General features: G+C 40.0%; 2 protein-coding genes across 2 annotated transcripts in view; one reads left to right on the forward strand and one right to left on the reverse strand.

The window, feature by feature from the left end:
- Nucleotides 1-461: 461 nt before the first annotated feature.
- leo1 (LEO1 homolog, Paf1/RNA polymerase II complex component) lies at nucleotides 462-9,509 on the reverse strand. The gene is made up of 14 exons (XM_044353664.1): nucleotides 9,344-9,509; nucleotides 7,483-7,631; nucleotides 6,648-6,937; nucleotides 5,449-5,657; nucleotides 5,033-5,137; nucleotides 4,830-4,924; nucleotides 4,446-4,594; nucleotides 4,101-4,185; nucleotides 3,871-3,965; nucleotides 3,653-3,787; nucleotides 2,552-2,687; nucleotides 1,336-1,528; nucleotides 1,116-1,213; nucleotides 462-826 (listed from the first exon to the last, which is right to left on the reverse strand). Exons 1-14 carry the CDS (start codon nucleotides 9,399-9,401, stop codon nucleotides 692-694), a joined length of 1,932 nt encoding a protein of 643 aa, XP_044209599.1. The 5' UTR covers nucleotides 9,402-9,509; the 3' UTR covers nucleotides 462-691.
- tmod2 (tropomodulin 2) overlaps nucleotides 2,697-12,333 on the forward strand; it is a 30,211-nt gene continuing 20,574 nt past the window's right edge. Inside the window, exon 1 of the mRNA XM_044353684.1 lies at nucleotides 2,697-2,719. The gene's annotated coding sequence lies outside the window, so the exon portion shown is untranslated. The remainder of the gene's footprint in view (nucleotides 2,720-12,333) is intronic.

The following is a 12,333-nucleotide window of genomic DNA, read 5'->3' on the forward strand; positions in this document are numbered from 1 at the left end:
TGTGCCTGAGTGTTGCCTCACAAAGCCAATCTTATCTGACTTGTGACTTCTCAGTGTCAAATATACTCTATTACTATTTTATATTACTATTTTGGTTTACTTAAGGCAATTAATTAGTGTTAATTAGTAATTAGATAGATTTATTTGACAATGATAAAGGTTAAAACAACGTGTCCAGGTATAAAAACTAAAATGGTTGATGATTAATAGAGGTAAAAGCTTATTTTCATAATGGTCCTGATGGGAAAACGAACAGGGAAAATGCTGGGGGGCTAATTTGATAAATTAATTTGTAAAATGTAAACTGAGGTAGGTGTTGCTTTTACCTCCTTTAACCTCTCAACATTTATCCCATTAACATCCTTTTTGTTTGGAAACTGGACTAAACAGTATGTTTCATAATCTCATGGCAGTGTGATTCATGCATATGAATCATATTGTTAAAAAAGATAAAAAGGGGCTTTGGGAAGCTTTGGTTACATAAGACAACCATTTCTTTATTTCTCTCCTCAGCTGTACATAACATAAACAAGCAAACACACAGTCTCACACACACACACTCACACATACACACACAAACACACACACACAGGCCTTAAGAAAATATACAAAACAAATTATGGCTGTTTATACGCCATGTGGGCTGAGCACTGATAATACAGTGGAATGGTAAAAAAAAAAAAAAAGTGAATTATTCATCATCATCTTCCTCTTCTTCCTCCTCCTCCTCCTCTTCCTCCTCGTCGCTGATGACATACTTCTTAGCCTTCTTGGTGGCCATCTCATCATCGTCCTCTGCCTTTCGTTTGCCCGATCCTTCACCCTCCTGCACAAAACAAAGAACAGGAGAGATGAAGCGATAATACGCTGAGTGCAGAGGACATTCTGTACAGCTCGTCAGTACTTTCAGTTTGTCATGTTCCAGTTGAAACTTAACATGACTTTTTGTTTGCAGAAACAGTCAGTGCTGAGTTAAGTGCATATATTAGTCCAGACTAGTATTTCCTGTCTCGTTACATTCACATGAAAGTAATGCATGAAAAGTTGGCTTTTTAATCCCACCAGTGCCCTGCATCACACTGCCCCCTGTCTGTCCTGCAGGATACTACACCTACCTCGTCACTGTCTAGCTTCTTGGCCTTCATCAGCCTCTGGGCTTTGTCATCATCAGAGCCTTCATCGCTGTCTGATGAGTAGATCCTTGCTCGCTCCTCTGGATTGGGTGCAGAGAAAAAAAATATGTTGTTGACTAGATCTGAGTGATTTCATGAGAATAAAAAACTCTTCTGGCTCTTGTGAGACAAAACAAAAAGTGATTGTGCCAGATGTCCTCACCTCTCAGGCCTCCTCCTCCCTTGTATTTGCTCTTGATGGCTGCCAGGCTGATGGCCTCCTCGCCCTCCTCCTCGTCATCGTAGCGGTCGGGCTCCAGGTAGCTGCTGCTCAGGCCTCTCTGGTGCTGCTTCTCCCTCATCCTCCTCTGCTGGGACTCTCTGCGGATAGACGCGCGCAGACGCTCTTCCTCTTTCTGCAGGGAGAGACACCATTTTTACATTGACAAAGTGCACAATTCCTGTGATAAGCACACCTGTACAATGTATGATAGTGCAATGGTGCTTTAGTAATGGGTGAAGGAAATATTTTATTAGGAAAGAAATGATAAATGATGAGGTGTTATAGGTGCTATATTTTAAATATCAGTGCTAGGTATACCATAAGCAAAATGAATTAAGAAATGTCTCGTCAAAGTCTTCACAAATGTCTGTAACACAAACATCTTCTTACAGCTGCATGAACTGCATGAACTCTTTTCTTGATCAGTATTTGCTGACCGCCACCTTTACATTCTGGCTGCTCATCAGCTCCAGTCTCGTTAGCCAAAACCCTTTCTAGGCATTCTTCATCTGAATAAGCTGTACTTTTGAAGAAAAAGCTGCTTTGTTGGTTCTATCCAATTGTAATTAGGATGTTCATTGGAAAACAAACAAAAAAAAACAACAACCTTCTGTTACAGCTCAGTGCCAGCACAAATACAACTAGCAAGTACGACTGCTAATGAAGAGCAAAGCCACGCGCGACGGTAATTATATAGATTCTCTATGTGCTCCACCAGCTTCTACACATCATGCCAAACTCAGACATTCTACACTGATACATACAGTGATGATTATAAAGCATTTAGCATGACCTGCAGTAGCACCACACTGCCTTTTTTTTTTTTTTTTTTTTACCAGGTCCTGTCACTCCGTCTCAGCCGAGCAGAGTGAAATTATACACGATGCCATCGGCGGTGTTTGTTTGGGTTGACAGTTGATATACAACCAGCCCCCGAGACTTGCTGACACTGTTTCCACTTCACTGACCACTGCGTGACCTCATTATGTAAGCACGTCAGGTTATGTCTTTATGTAACCGCGGACGATTGCTTGTCAACAAGTGGGCCTCATGTGATCTTTTTTTGGTCCCCGTGGTGACAAAAGCATTCTCAGACAGAGCTGAGGAAAGACAAACAGAACAGAGCAGAGGACATAAGAGAGTGTGAGCGTGTTACCTTGATCATTTCGTTACGATGCGACTCCGGATCACGTCCGGCCATGGGAAGGATCCTGATCTTCTGTGTCTTGGAGCAGCGGTCAGCCAGAGACAGGGTCATCTTCCTGTGGGTGGCGCTGTCTGTGGAGTGGGGCCTGACGAGACACAGGAAACACAAAGAATAAAGGTGACTGTGCTTATTTCCCCAGAGCTTTTCTGCTCATTCTTTAAAAACAGAAACTTTTGAGGTCACTTTTAGCCAGTTTATTTCATTTTCAGGTATACTTTGGTCATTTTTTTGGTACCACAGTGATTTGAGGGGAATCAGTTTTTTACTCTGTGGCTGCATAAATATCAACATACTTACTGCCTCAGCTTTCCCTCCTAAAAATGGCTCAATGTTACTGGAACAGAAAGGACAGTAAAGCTTCTCCTAGTGATCAGCTATTATGTAACAGAGGTATTTGCAACTTTGTTGTTGTTGTTTTTTTTTTTTTTTAAAGGAATCAATATGTTGCAATAAATGAGGGAGACTTTTTGTTCGCAGACCAATCTCTCACTTCAAAAGTCCCCTCCTCTCTCTCTTTCTTCTCTGTTCCATTCATTTGTCATGTTGCATAACTCTCCTTTCAAAAAAAACATTGCGTCCTAACCATCTGTACCCTGAGCTGCTTCAGCCCTAGTCCTAATCAAAACTCTGTGCTGATGAGAATACTCAATCAGAACGAATGTCAATATCCTGTCCGGGAGCGTGGAGGGCCGTTGTGCGATAAAGCAGCTTTGGCCAGTGTCCTACTAGTCCCATGTGGTCTGAGAAGACAGAACATCCAGGTGGACTTGGGGGCGCTAAGAGGCTTACACAGTTCTTATTGTGAGAAACCTGGGCAGCTTGTACAAGGTGATCCAAGGACTTACAGCATAGAGTACATTTCAGAATGGAGCTTGAATGAAGGCTGCTATTGTTGTTGTTTGGAAATAGAGGGGCTTATGTGGTGCATATGCAGACAGAGGAGGAGTATCCCAAACAACTCCACATTTTGCACCTAGCGAGCGTTTGTGTGTGACGTTGCCCTTAATAGCAGCCTGTCCCCGATACAACGACGGTATGTGACTGCATTACCTGAATGTGAGTTTGGTTTTGAACACAGCCTGTCCCTGTAGTCCAGTACCCTGCCGGATGAACAGGTGGTTGTGGTCTCCCTGGAGAGGAGCTTTGTAAACATCAAACACTTCGTTTCCCAGGTGGAGGGACATGCTGTGGCGAGAAGAGCGAGTTTTAAAGCACGGAAAGTACAGAGAGTAACAACCTCCAACATCTGTCTTGACTGTAATACACACCTGCCGTCAGACCATTTGACGATACGCGCGTTGCTCTCTCGTGTTTCGTTTCCCTCCTCGTCTTTCTTGGCCCGCCACCGAATAGTGTTCTCCACCTGCGGGAGAAGCAAAAGAAAAAGACTCTGGTCACTCTTTGATGACAAAATAACTTTCACTTTTAAATATACCGACAGGCATCTGATAGAAAATGAAACACACGTTCACGTATACACAAAAGGAGGACTACATACCTTCAGTTTGAGCCTGGTGCGTCCCTCTTCATCCAGCATTTCTTCATCCTCAAACTCATCCTCATAGTACTGAGGATCAAAGGGTCTATAAAGGGCAATCCAATGAAAATCAAATTAAACACACCTCTAAGTTACACAGAGGATTTGAGGGTCATCAGGACCAGACGTATTTAGCTGAACACTATGAACAAAAGTACATTATAAGCTTAAGTCATTTTCTTCCTCGCTAGAAATGTCTTTAAAAGTATCAAAAACTCTGTGTTTTCTCATCCCTTTCTATCTTCACTTTGCTCTATTACAGTGTGTGTTTAAACTGTAGTTTATTGGCAGTGTCAAGGATCTGACCTGGGCTCCACAGACAGGAAGTTAGGCAGCTTAACAAAGTACAGGTCAGATCCCAGGTCAGTGCTGACTTTGGGGATCTCTACTTCGATACGAGTCTCAGGCGCAGGTTCTTCTTCTGCCTGCTCCCCCTCCATCCCATCCTCTGTATCCTGAACACACACACACACACACACACACACACACAGAAAAGGAAAGAGAACATTTAAAAACAACACTGTATGATTCATTGAGCCATGATAATAGGGATCAGCTCAGAGAGGCTTAGTGAGAGGCTCTGAGAAAAAGAGATTTGGGAAAAAAAAAAAAAGGACTCGACACGATTTAAGGCTGGATGATCAGCAGAGGAAAGAGAGACAGAGAGCGAGAGGACAGGCAGATAGATACCAGGGGCTGTCCTGGGGTCGGGGGCTTTTCTGCATCGCTGTCTGAAGAGATGTCGTCGGCCTCTCCGAACAGGTCGTCTGCTGCTGATTTATTTCCTGTGGGACAGTATAGAAGAGGGACTTTAAACTTTAAACTACATAAGTGCAATAAAAATGCCAACATGAGTTCCAAAACATATATTTTTGCTCAGACGGTCTACTTGCCTTTCTTTCCTCCAATATCACTGTCAGAATCGGAGTCAGAGGCAGCTTTTGCTTTGGTTTTCTGTCTGAGGAAATCGTCTTCGCTGTCGCTACCCTTTGCAGACTCTGAAAAGTAAAAAAACAGCATCATATATAACAGCATGACAAATTAACCTGTTATGGTATGAACTTGTGCCGCAGGACATGAACACATCCTGCAGGAAAGTAGGAAGGATCACTACCACATGCAAAAAGTCTAGGAGATAAAGTTAGTCTCATATTAATCTCAGAGACCTGAGATTAACTCCAGAGCTCAGGATAAAATATTTTACATACGGCTCTAACTCTCTTCCAAAAAATCTAATGTGTTAGGATTAACACGGAGAGTTGGCTCATGATCCATGGCCTCAAATTATGACACCAGACCCTGGGAGTACCTGACTTTCTGTTCCTTGGTCCTTCGTCATCAGAGTTCTCTCTTTCTTCATCTGAGTAATGTCGTTTCTCCTCCTCATCCTCCGACTGGTCGCTCTTAGCGCCCCTTCCCCATTTCTCATCATCTGACTGGTTCTCCCTGCCGGAAACTTCTCCGTCAGAGTGAGGGGTGCCAGGTCCCGACTGTGGAGTCCCAGGATCACTGTGCACACTGGTTTGAAACAGACGCGTTAGAGAAAAATAGTATCAGCGAATAAAAATCTGCTAGTCTGAAACATGAATGATGATTTGACTTCATTGACGCACAGTCACAGAGCCAGTAGAGCGACCTCCTAATGTCAACACAGGTTAGGCTAAAATAGTTCATGGTCGGAAAGTCACCCAAGATGGAGGAGTAGCTATTACATTTGTTGATTTGTTAAGTTATTTAAACAATTAGTCAAGCAGAACACAAGTCAATAATGATTAGAATTGATTCATTATTTTTGCCTTTATTAGTCAGCTGACGGACGGGACATGAAGGGGAGAGATAGAGGGGTATGACATGCAACAGCTGGAGTCAAACGGGGCACATACAATTTTAATTGATGGCTTATTTATTTAAACAGATGCACATTCACAGTTTTCAGCTTTTCTATTTTGTGTTTTTTAATGTAAAATGAATATTTTTGGTCTTTGGACTGTTGATTTAAAAAGAAAAACTACTGAATATGTCACTTTGGGGTCTCAAACTAGTGATTTGGCGTTAGACATTTTATGATCTAAATGTTTATTTAGAAGAAAATAATCAGTGTTGTCAACAAACCCCATGAAAAACAAAACCAACAATGTGTTAGTCTGTCTTTCTATACTTTCTGATTTCCCCAGCCTGTCAGCCCCAAACCCATTTATTGCTACTTAAGATGTAGATCTTTAAAAAAAAAACAGGTGGTTCATTTGTAAAAAAGAGATAAGAAATTTCCTTTAACAGCTGGGCACAGTTGTTTTTAGCAAACAAGAGGAAATAGTGTATTTCTGTGGCCTCTTTGCTAGCAGCAGATTAATATACATTTGGTCTGTTAGTATTTACAGCAGCTGGACGTTGTGTGTGGGATTGACTATGTGTAATTTTCTGAATCAGCACCAATATCATGTCCCCTTCCAGCATCATCTCATGTTACCTCAATTAAACAATGAGTCACATCAGCGTGTGTCATCTTACCTTCTGTCTGAGCGGACGCTGCCCCTCTCAGAGTGAGGGCTCCCTGCTCCAGACATTCCACTGCCAGCCGGGCTTCCACCATCAGACCGGTGGCCCCCGTCTTCCTCATCTTCATCGTCATCTCGATGGCCGCGCTCTGAGCCGCTGTGCTGCTCCGCGTCAGAGTGATCGTTGTCCCCCTGGTCCGAGTGCATGCTGGCGTCCGACTGATTCCCTGACCGCTCCGACTGGTTGTCGCTGCCGCTGTGTTGACTGTGTTGCTCATCCTCGCTGTCGTCTCCAAACAGCTCCTGATAGGTAGAAGGGAAGGACAGTAAGTTTAGCTGGTTTTTAGATCTATCGTCTAATATAGCTGATGCTTGAAAATAAGCATGAAAGGAGGGCTGTGGATTTTGTCCCCTATCACTTCCATTGTAAGCACAGTATGAAGGGATCTCTTAATGGTCCGTATGAACAGGAGGGATAATAACAGTATGAAAAACATGTCAACATTCATTTGGGCATCTGACTATTGTTTTAGGTCAGACTTGAAACCATCCTTAAAGCTCAAAATGTTCCATTGTCCTTGAAAACAATGACTTCTTGAATGGGAAGACATAGATGGGAGCCAATATGTTCTAGAGAGATTATTTCCTGGTGGAGACTTCCATTCTCTTTAATGTCACTGATATGAAAATGCAGGCACATTAAAGTAAGAATGTAAGACATGTACATTTATTTCTTGCCTTTACACCTTATATCAGGGTGATTGATGGACAGAGCTCAAGCTAGCTGGCAGAGTGTGTTCGAACACTGCATTTCTGCTAAGTCTCATTAGTAAGAAAAAGGCCCACACCTTATTCATACTGGGCTTTCCCGCCTCCTGGCCTTCATCTTCATCATCATCATCTCGTTCCCGGTCACTGTCGCTACCACTGCCGGAGGCGTTGCTGGCAGACCGGGGTCTCTCCTGCTCCGAGTCCGAACCGGAGCCAGAGCCGGACTCTGAAAAACAAACCGTACTGTTATTCTTCTGGCACATACAGGAGCACAGTTCCTCACTTCACGGTGGCTGGACGTTGTGGTTGCTAAGTGACACGTTTAAGCGTGTTACAATTTGTCTCACTAACTTTATTACCAATCGTTATTCCTAAAACACTGCGTGACACACTCTATATGGATAGCTCATTTTCTCACAACACACACTGTGAGCCTTGGTGATCAGAATAGATTACATTGCTTTTTCTAATAAACTATATATAAACTATATTACCTCCAGTTGCATTGATTAATGTGCTAATTCTGTAAATTCTCACATTGAAAATATTCCTTTGATCAGTAGCTTTCAAACATAAATGTTTCATCAATTTAAGTATTTGGGTATTGTCATAATGCCACCATTTCCCCACTATGTATCGCAGAAAGGGCAATAATCAGATGAAATGCTGTGGCCAGTGACTTGGTGGAGGAAGTTTATATTTTATTTTACATACAATTTCTACAGTAGATCATAGTTTACCTGAATGTGTTGTTTTGAGATATTTGTCTTAACTGCTCAACATTCATGTTTTACAGTTCTGTTGCTGACACTGCAAGTGAATACTAAGGTTGCGCAATATATTATATAAATTCGTTAACTGTCAGAAATTGTGCCATACTGTTTATGCTGTGGAAGTTATCCCTTCATAATCTCTGGGTGTTGTGGGATATATTGTGAGCAATGTTTGTCAGGTATTCAATATACTTAACCAAAAGTTAGTTATTTATTCTGTAAACTATCAGAAAATGCTGAAAAATGTTCCAAAAGCCCAAGAAGAAACCTAAAATGTCTTGTTTTGTCCTGACCAACCGTCCACCATCCAGATATTCAGTTTACTATCATAGAGGACTAAAGAAAACAGAAAATATTTACATTTTAGAAGTTCAAGTTCAGTTTTTTTTGTTTTGTTTTTCAGAAATGTACTCAAAACTATTAATCAGTTAATATCAACATATTTAGAAATCAATTTAATAGTTGGCAACTAGCTAATCAATTAAATCAACAAATCCTTGCAGCATTTAGCTGTGATTAGTCTGTTTAGCAGTGAGTTTGGTAGAGGTGGTTTAGATTTAGTCTTACATATCATTTTCTACAATAAATCCTGGTTTACATGGATTTGAATTGAGATATTTGCCTTAACTGCATATTTTATATCTGTGAATATGTTATATATCAGATATAGGGACATGTTAAAATGCTTTAGGTTAAATGCTTTTTTGTTGAAACTGCTGCTTGCATTAGTTATTTATCTGTGTAAAAGGAAAATAAATGTGATGACAGTGATGCAATGGCTGGTTAATTGATTAAATCTTGGAATATAAGTTAATAGCTGATCAGGAAATGTGCTTGAGTTATAAAAAAAAAAAAAAAAGGTCTGTTACTGCATTCACAAGCGAGACGATTTAAGGAGGAGTTTAATCCGTTTCATGAAGATGCAATTTTAGCCAGCTAGCTGGTTACCACTAGCTAAAATAAAAGGTTAAAAGATCGGATATCACAAAATTATGCTGGTTCGTAACAAAGCAAGTGTTTAGAAAGCACACTGGAGTTCATGCAGGCGAGACATGACTGTGTAACGACGTTACAATTTCCCTGATCACCGTTTAGCCAACGCTAAAGCTAAAAACACGTAACAAACAAACAATAGCTTTCAAGCTGATATCTAGCCACAAGTTACCTCTCTGATCATTGTCGCTGTCTCCATCACTCCCGAACAATTCATCCATGTCCGCCATTTCTTCCAAACTGTAGTAATAATGTGACCTACAGGAAATGAAAGCAGAGCTTCGAGAAAACGTTTTTGTTTCCGAGGTCAATCGATTGACCAAGAGGGAGCTGCTGGCGAATTCTCGCGATGTTAGGGTTAAGGTTAGGGTTAGGATTAAAATCTCACGAGAGTTTCGCAAACCGTCCCTGTGGTTGATGGGCTGCTCTTATAATACATCCATGATCCACAATCTAGCACCAACCCTGCTGTAGTGAGCTTTAACTGCCACACGGAGGCGGTCATTTTACATGTTTGACATATTTCTCCAACTGAAATATTTTCATATTTATAGAAAATAACGGTTTGTGTAGGAATTATGGCTACTATTGACTATTGAATAAACAATGATATTTATACTGTACTATATTTCTTATTTACACTGTTCTTGCATTTTAACACATTTATATATCCCATTTATCAGCATTATTATTTACACCGTTGTTATATATTGTAGTATGATGCACATATTTTTTACATATTTCTTATTTTTCTTATAAATTCTTGAGTATCACAAACTTATAACTCCAACTGGAATACATTAGTATTATAGTTATTGAGGCTTTAATGCACATTTGTGCCCACACTGAAAGAGTTATTGATCGCTGTAATTGTTCCTTCCGGCTTATTGACCATAGAGAGATATCTTCCTAACACAATGTCATGGGGTTGTTTTATTTGATTACAGATTATCAGTTATTTCTTTGGTAACGCTTTATTTTACAGGTCCCTTAATTTTATACTAACTTCCTGGAAATTTTCTGAGTAATTTGCAGATATTTAACAGATTTTATAGAAAGGGTACCAACTAAACCAACCTCACACTTTTCATCTTTTTTTATTTTTTTCTCGTAATTTGTCAAGTCAAGTCAAGTCAATTTTTATTTGTATAGTCCAATATCACAAATCACAAATTTGCCTTAGGGGGTTTTACAGTCTTTACAGTGGGAACAAATGGAAGAAACCTCAGGAAGAACAACAGAAGAGGGATACCTCTCCCAGGATGGACAGACATACATTAGGACAAACAAGATGACAAAATTATAGATGGATTGATAACATATTGGTACCTAATTGCACCACCCTTTCTGTAAAATATCCTAAAAATGTACCATTACCTGCAAATTACTCTGAAAATCAGTATTTCAGAACATTTTGAATGACTGTGGTTGGTAATTGATGTATTGGCACTTGCAGGTTGTATTTCAGTGTGTGTATTTGTAGTGTAAGCGTGATAGTGGTGCTACAGAGGTCCCTTTAATTAAATTTAGTCCAATGTTTCAGTTAAATCTGTTAATTTATCAGTCACACAAATAACAGAATACAATGAGTACGTTGTGTTTCTCAAAGTTGTGTTTTGTTGAAGGATTTCACTTCTGCTGTGATGTTGTTTTTTATATCTGTGTTATGCTCCATGATGTGATGTGCAGATCATCTGCTTAATCAAAGATTGTGTGTGCATCATTAGGTGCCCTAGTGACAGGCATTGTCAAGTCGAGGGAGGATGGGTAAAGATGTTCTGTAGTAAATTATATGTTGTAAAATTTTGTGCATTTATGGCTGTGTGTGATAAACTGTCATTGTCAGCAGAAACAGTAATCTTATATTAATGTTTATTTGTTATTATTTATTTTTTGAAAGCTTTGTATCACTGTAGCTCGCCCTATAGTAACCTGAGCAGATGGTAGGTTGCAGATAGGTGAAGCTGCTGAGAATGTAAAAGGCCAGTCACTGTTGTTGTTTTTCCCGGGGGTCATTTGTGTCTCTGTTTCATTAATATTCTTGTAAATAAATGCTTCTTTAACATCCCATTTAAAGTTTTCCAGTGCCAAGCAGCATCTGCCCTTTATATGGCCTGGTGGCACTACAAGTGGATTATAAAAAAAACATAATATGTGACTGCTTTAAAACACTCATTATTGAGTATATCAGACTTCAAGTCCCAATTGGAGTACATTAGTATTGTAGTTATTGAGTCAACTGCAGGTTTATTAAAATCATCTGATTTCCTTGGTATATACTTTAAGGATGGGTTCACATTTTTTCAAGTCTGTGTCAAAACAACATTGAAAGACGTGATCGCTTTAATTGCTCCTTCTGGCCAAACTAGCCATAGAGACATTCCTTCCTGACACAATTCAAATGTAAGTAACGAGGGAAAAAATCCACAGTCCTCGCTCTGTGCTTAAATGCACTCTAAAGTTCAGCTGAAGTTAATATGAGGCTTCAACAGTCAAGTTATAGTCTTTTTAGTAAAAAATCCCCTTTTTGTTTTTCCTTGCTCAGCTGCAGTGGAGAGATAGTAATGTTAAGAGAGTTTTAAAAATATAAATACTGCAACTTTTGCAAACAATGATTTGTCAAAGCACAAAAGTTTCATATTATATACAGTTTAACTTTGGAATATATTTTGTCATGGAACAAGGTCAGTGATTTTGACCCCCATCTCTTACATAGGAAGGGATATCTTCACAGCCAGTAATAACAGGAGAAATTACTGCATGGATCAATAATTCTTTCAATATATGGGCACATAGGTATTGTTTTAAGACAAACGTGTAAAAATGTGAACCTATCCTTTATTTATGTCCATATGTCAGAAGCCTTCTGACCACTGCTATACACTCAGCAGTTAGTGGTGTTTTAGTTGGCAGATGCTGAGACAGTGAGTCTCATCTTTCCTACACCCACGCTAGGCTAAACTGTAAATGCCTATAATGTCTGTCCTATGTTCCAAGTTCTCTGGACAGCCCCCAGAATCGGCCATTTCCAACCAACATCTGAGTGACAGAATGAACAACTGACATCTCTCAGTAAAAGTCTGCAAAACATATTTGTAGTAAACTGTGTCTTTGCCTTTAATCATTATGTATTAATGCATGGACAGGTATCTATCTGTATCT

The sequence above is a fragment of the Thunnus albacares genome, chromosome 1 (genome assembly GCF_914725855.1).
Source record: "Thunnus albacares chromosome 1, fThuAlb1.1, whole genome shotgun sequence".
Lineage (NCBI taxonomy): Eukaryota > Metazoa > Chordata > Actinopteri > Scombriformes > Scombridae > Thunnus > Thunnus albacares.

Bases quoted from the DNA above. Each gene is read 5' to 3' on its own strand.
- leo1 (XM_044353664.1), bottom strand. From the start codon at position 9,401: ATGGCGGACATGGATGAATTGTTCGGGAGTGATGGAGACAGCGACAAT. The intron at 7,632-9,343 runs GTAACTTGTGGC...TTTGTTTTTCAG, and splicing joins CAGCGACAATGATCAGAGAG to AGTCCGGCTCTGGCTCCGGT. The intron at 6,938-7,482 runs GTGTGGGCCTTT...TCTACCTATCAG, and splicing joins GAAAGCCCAGTATGAATAAG to GAGCTGTTTGGAGACGACAG.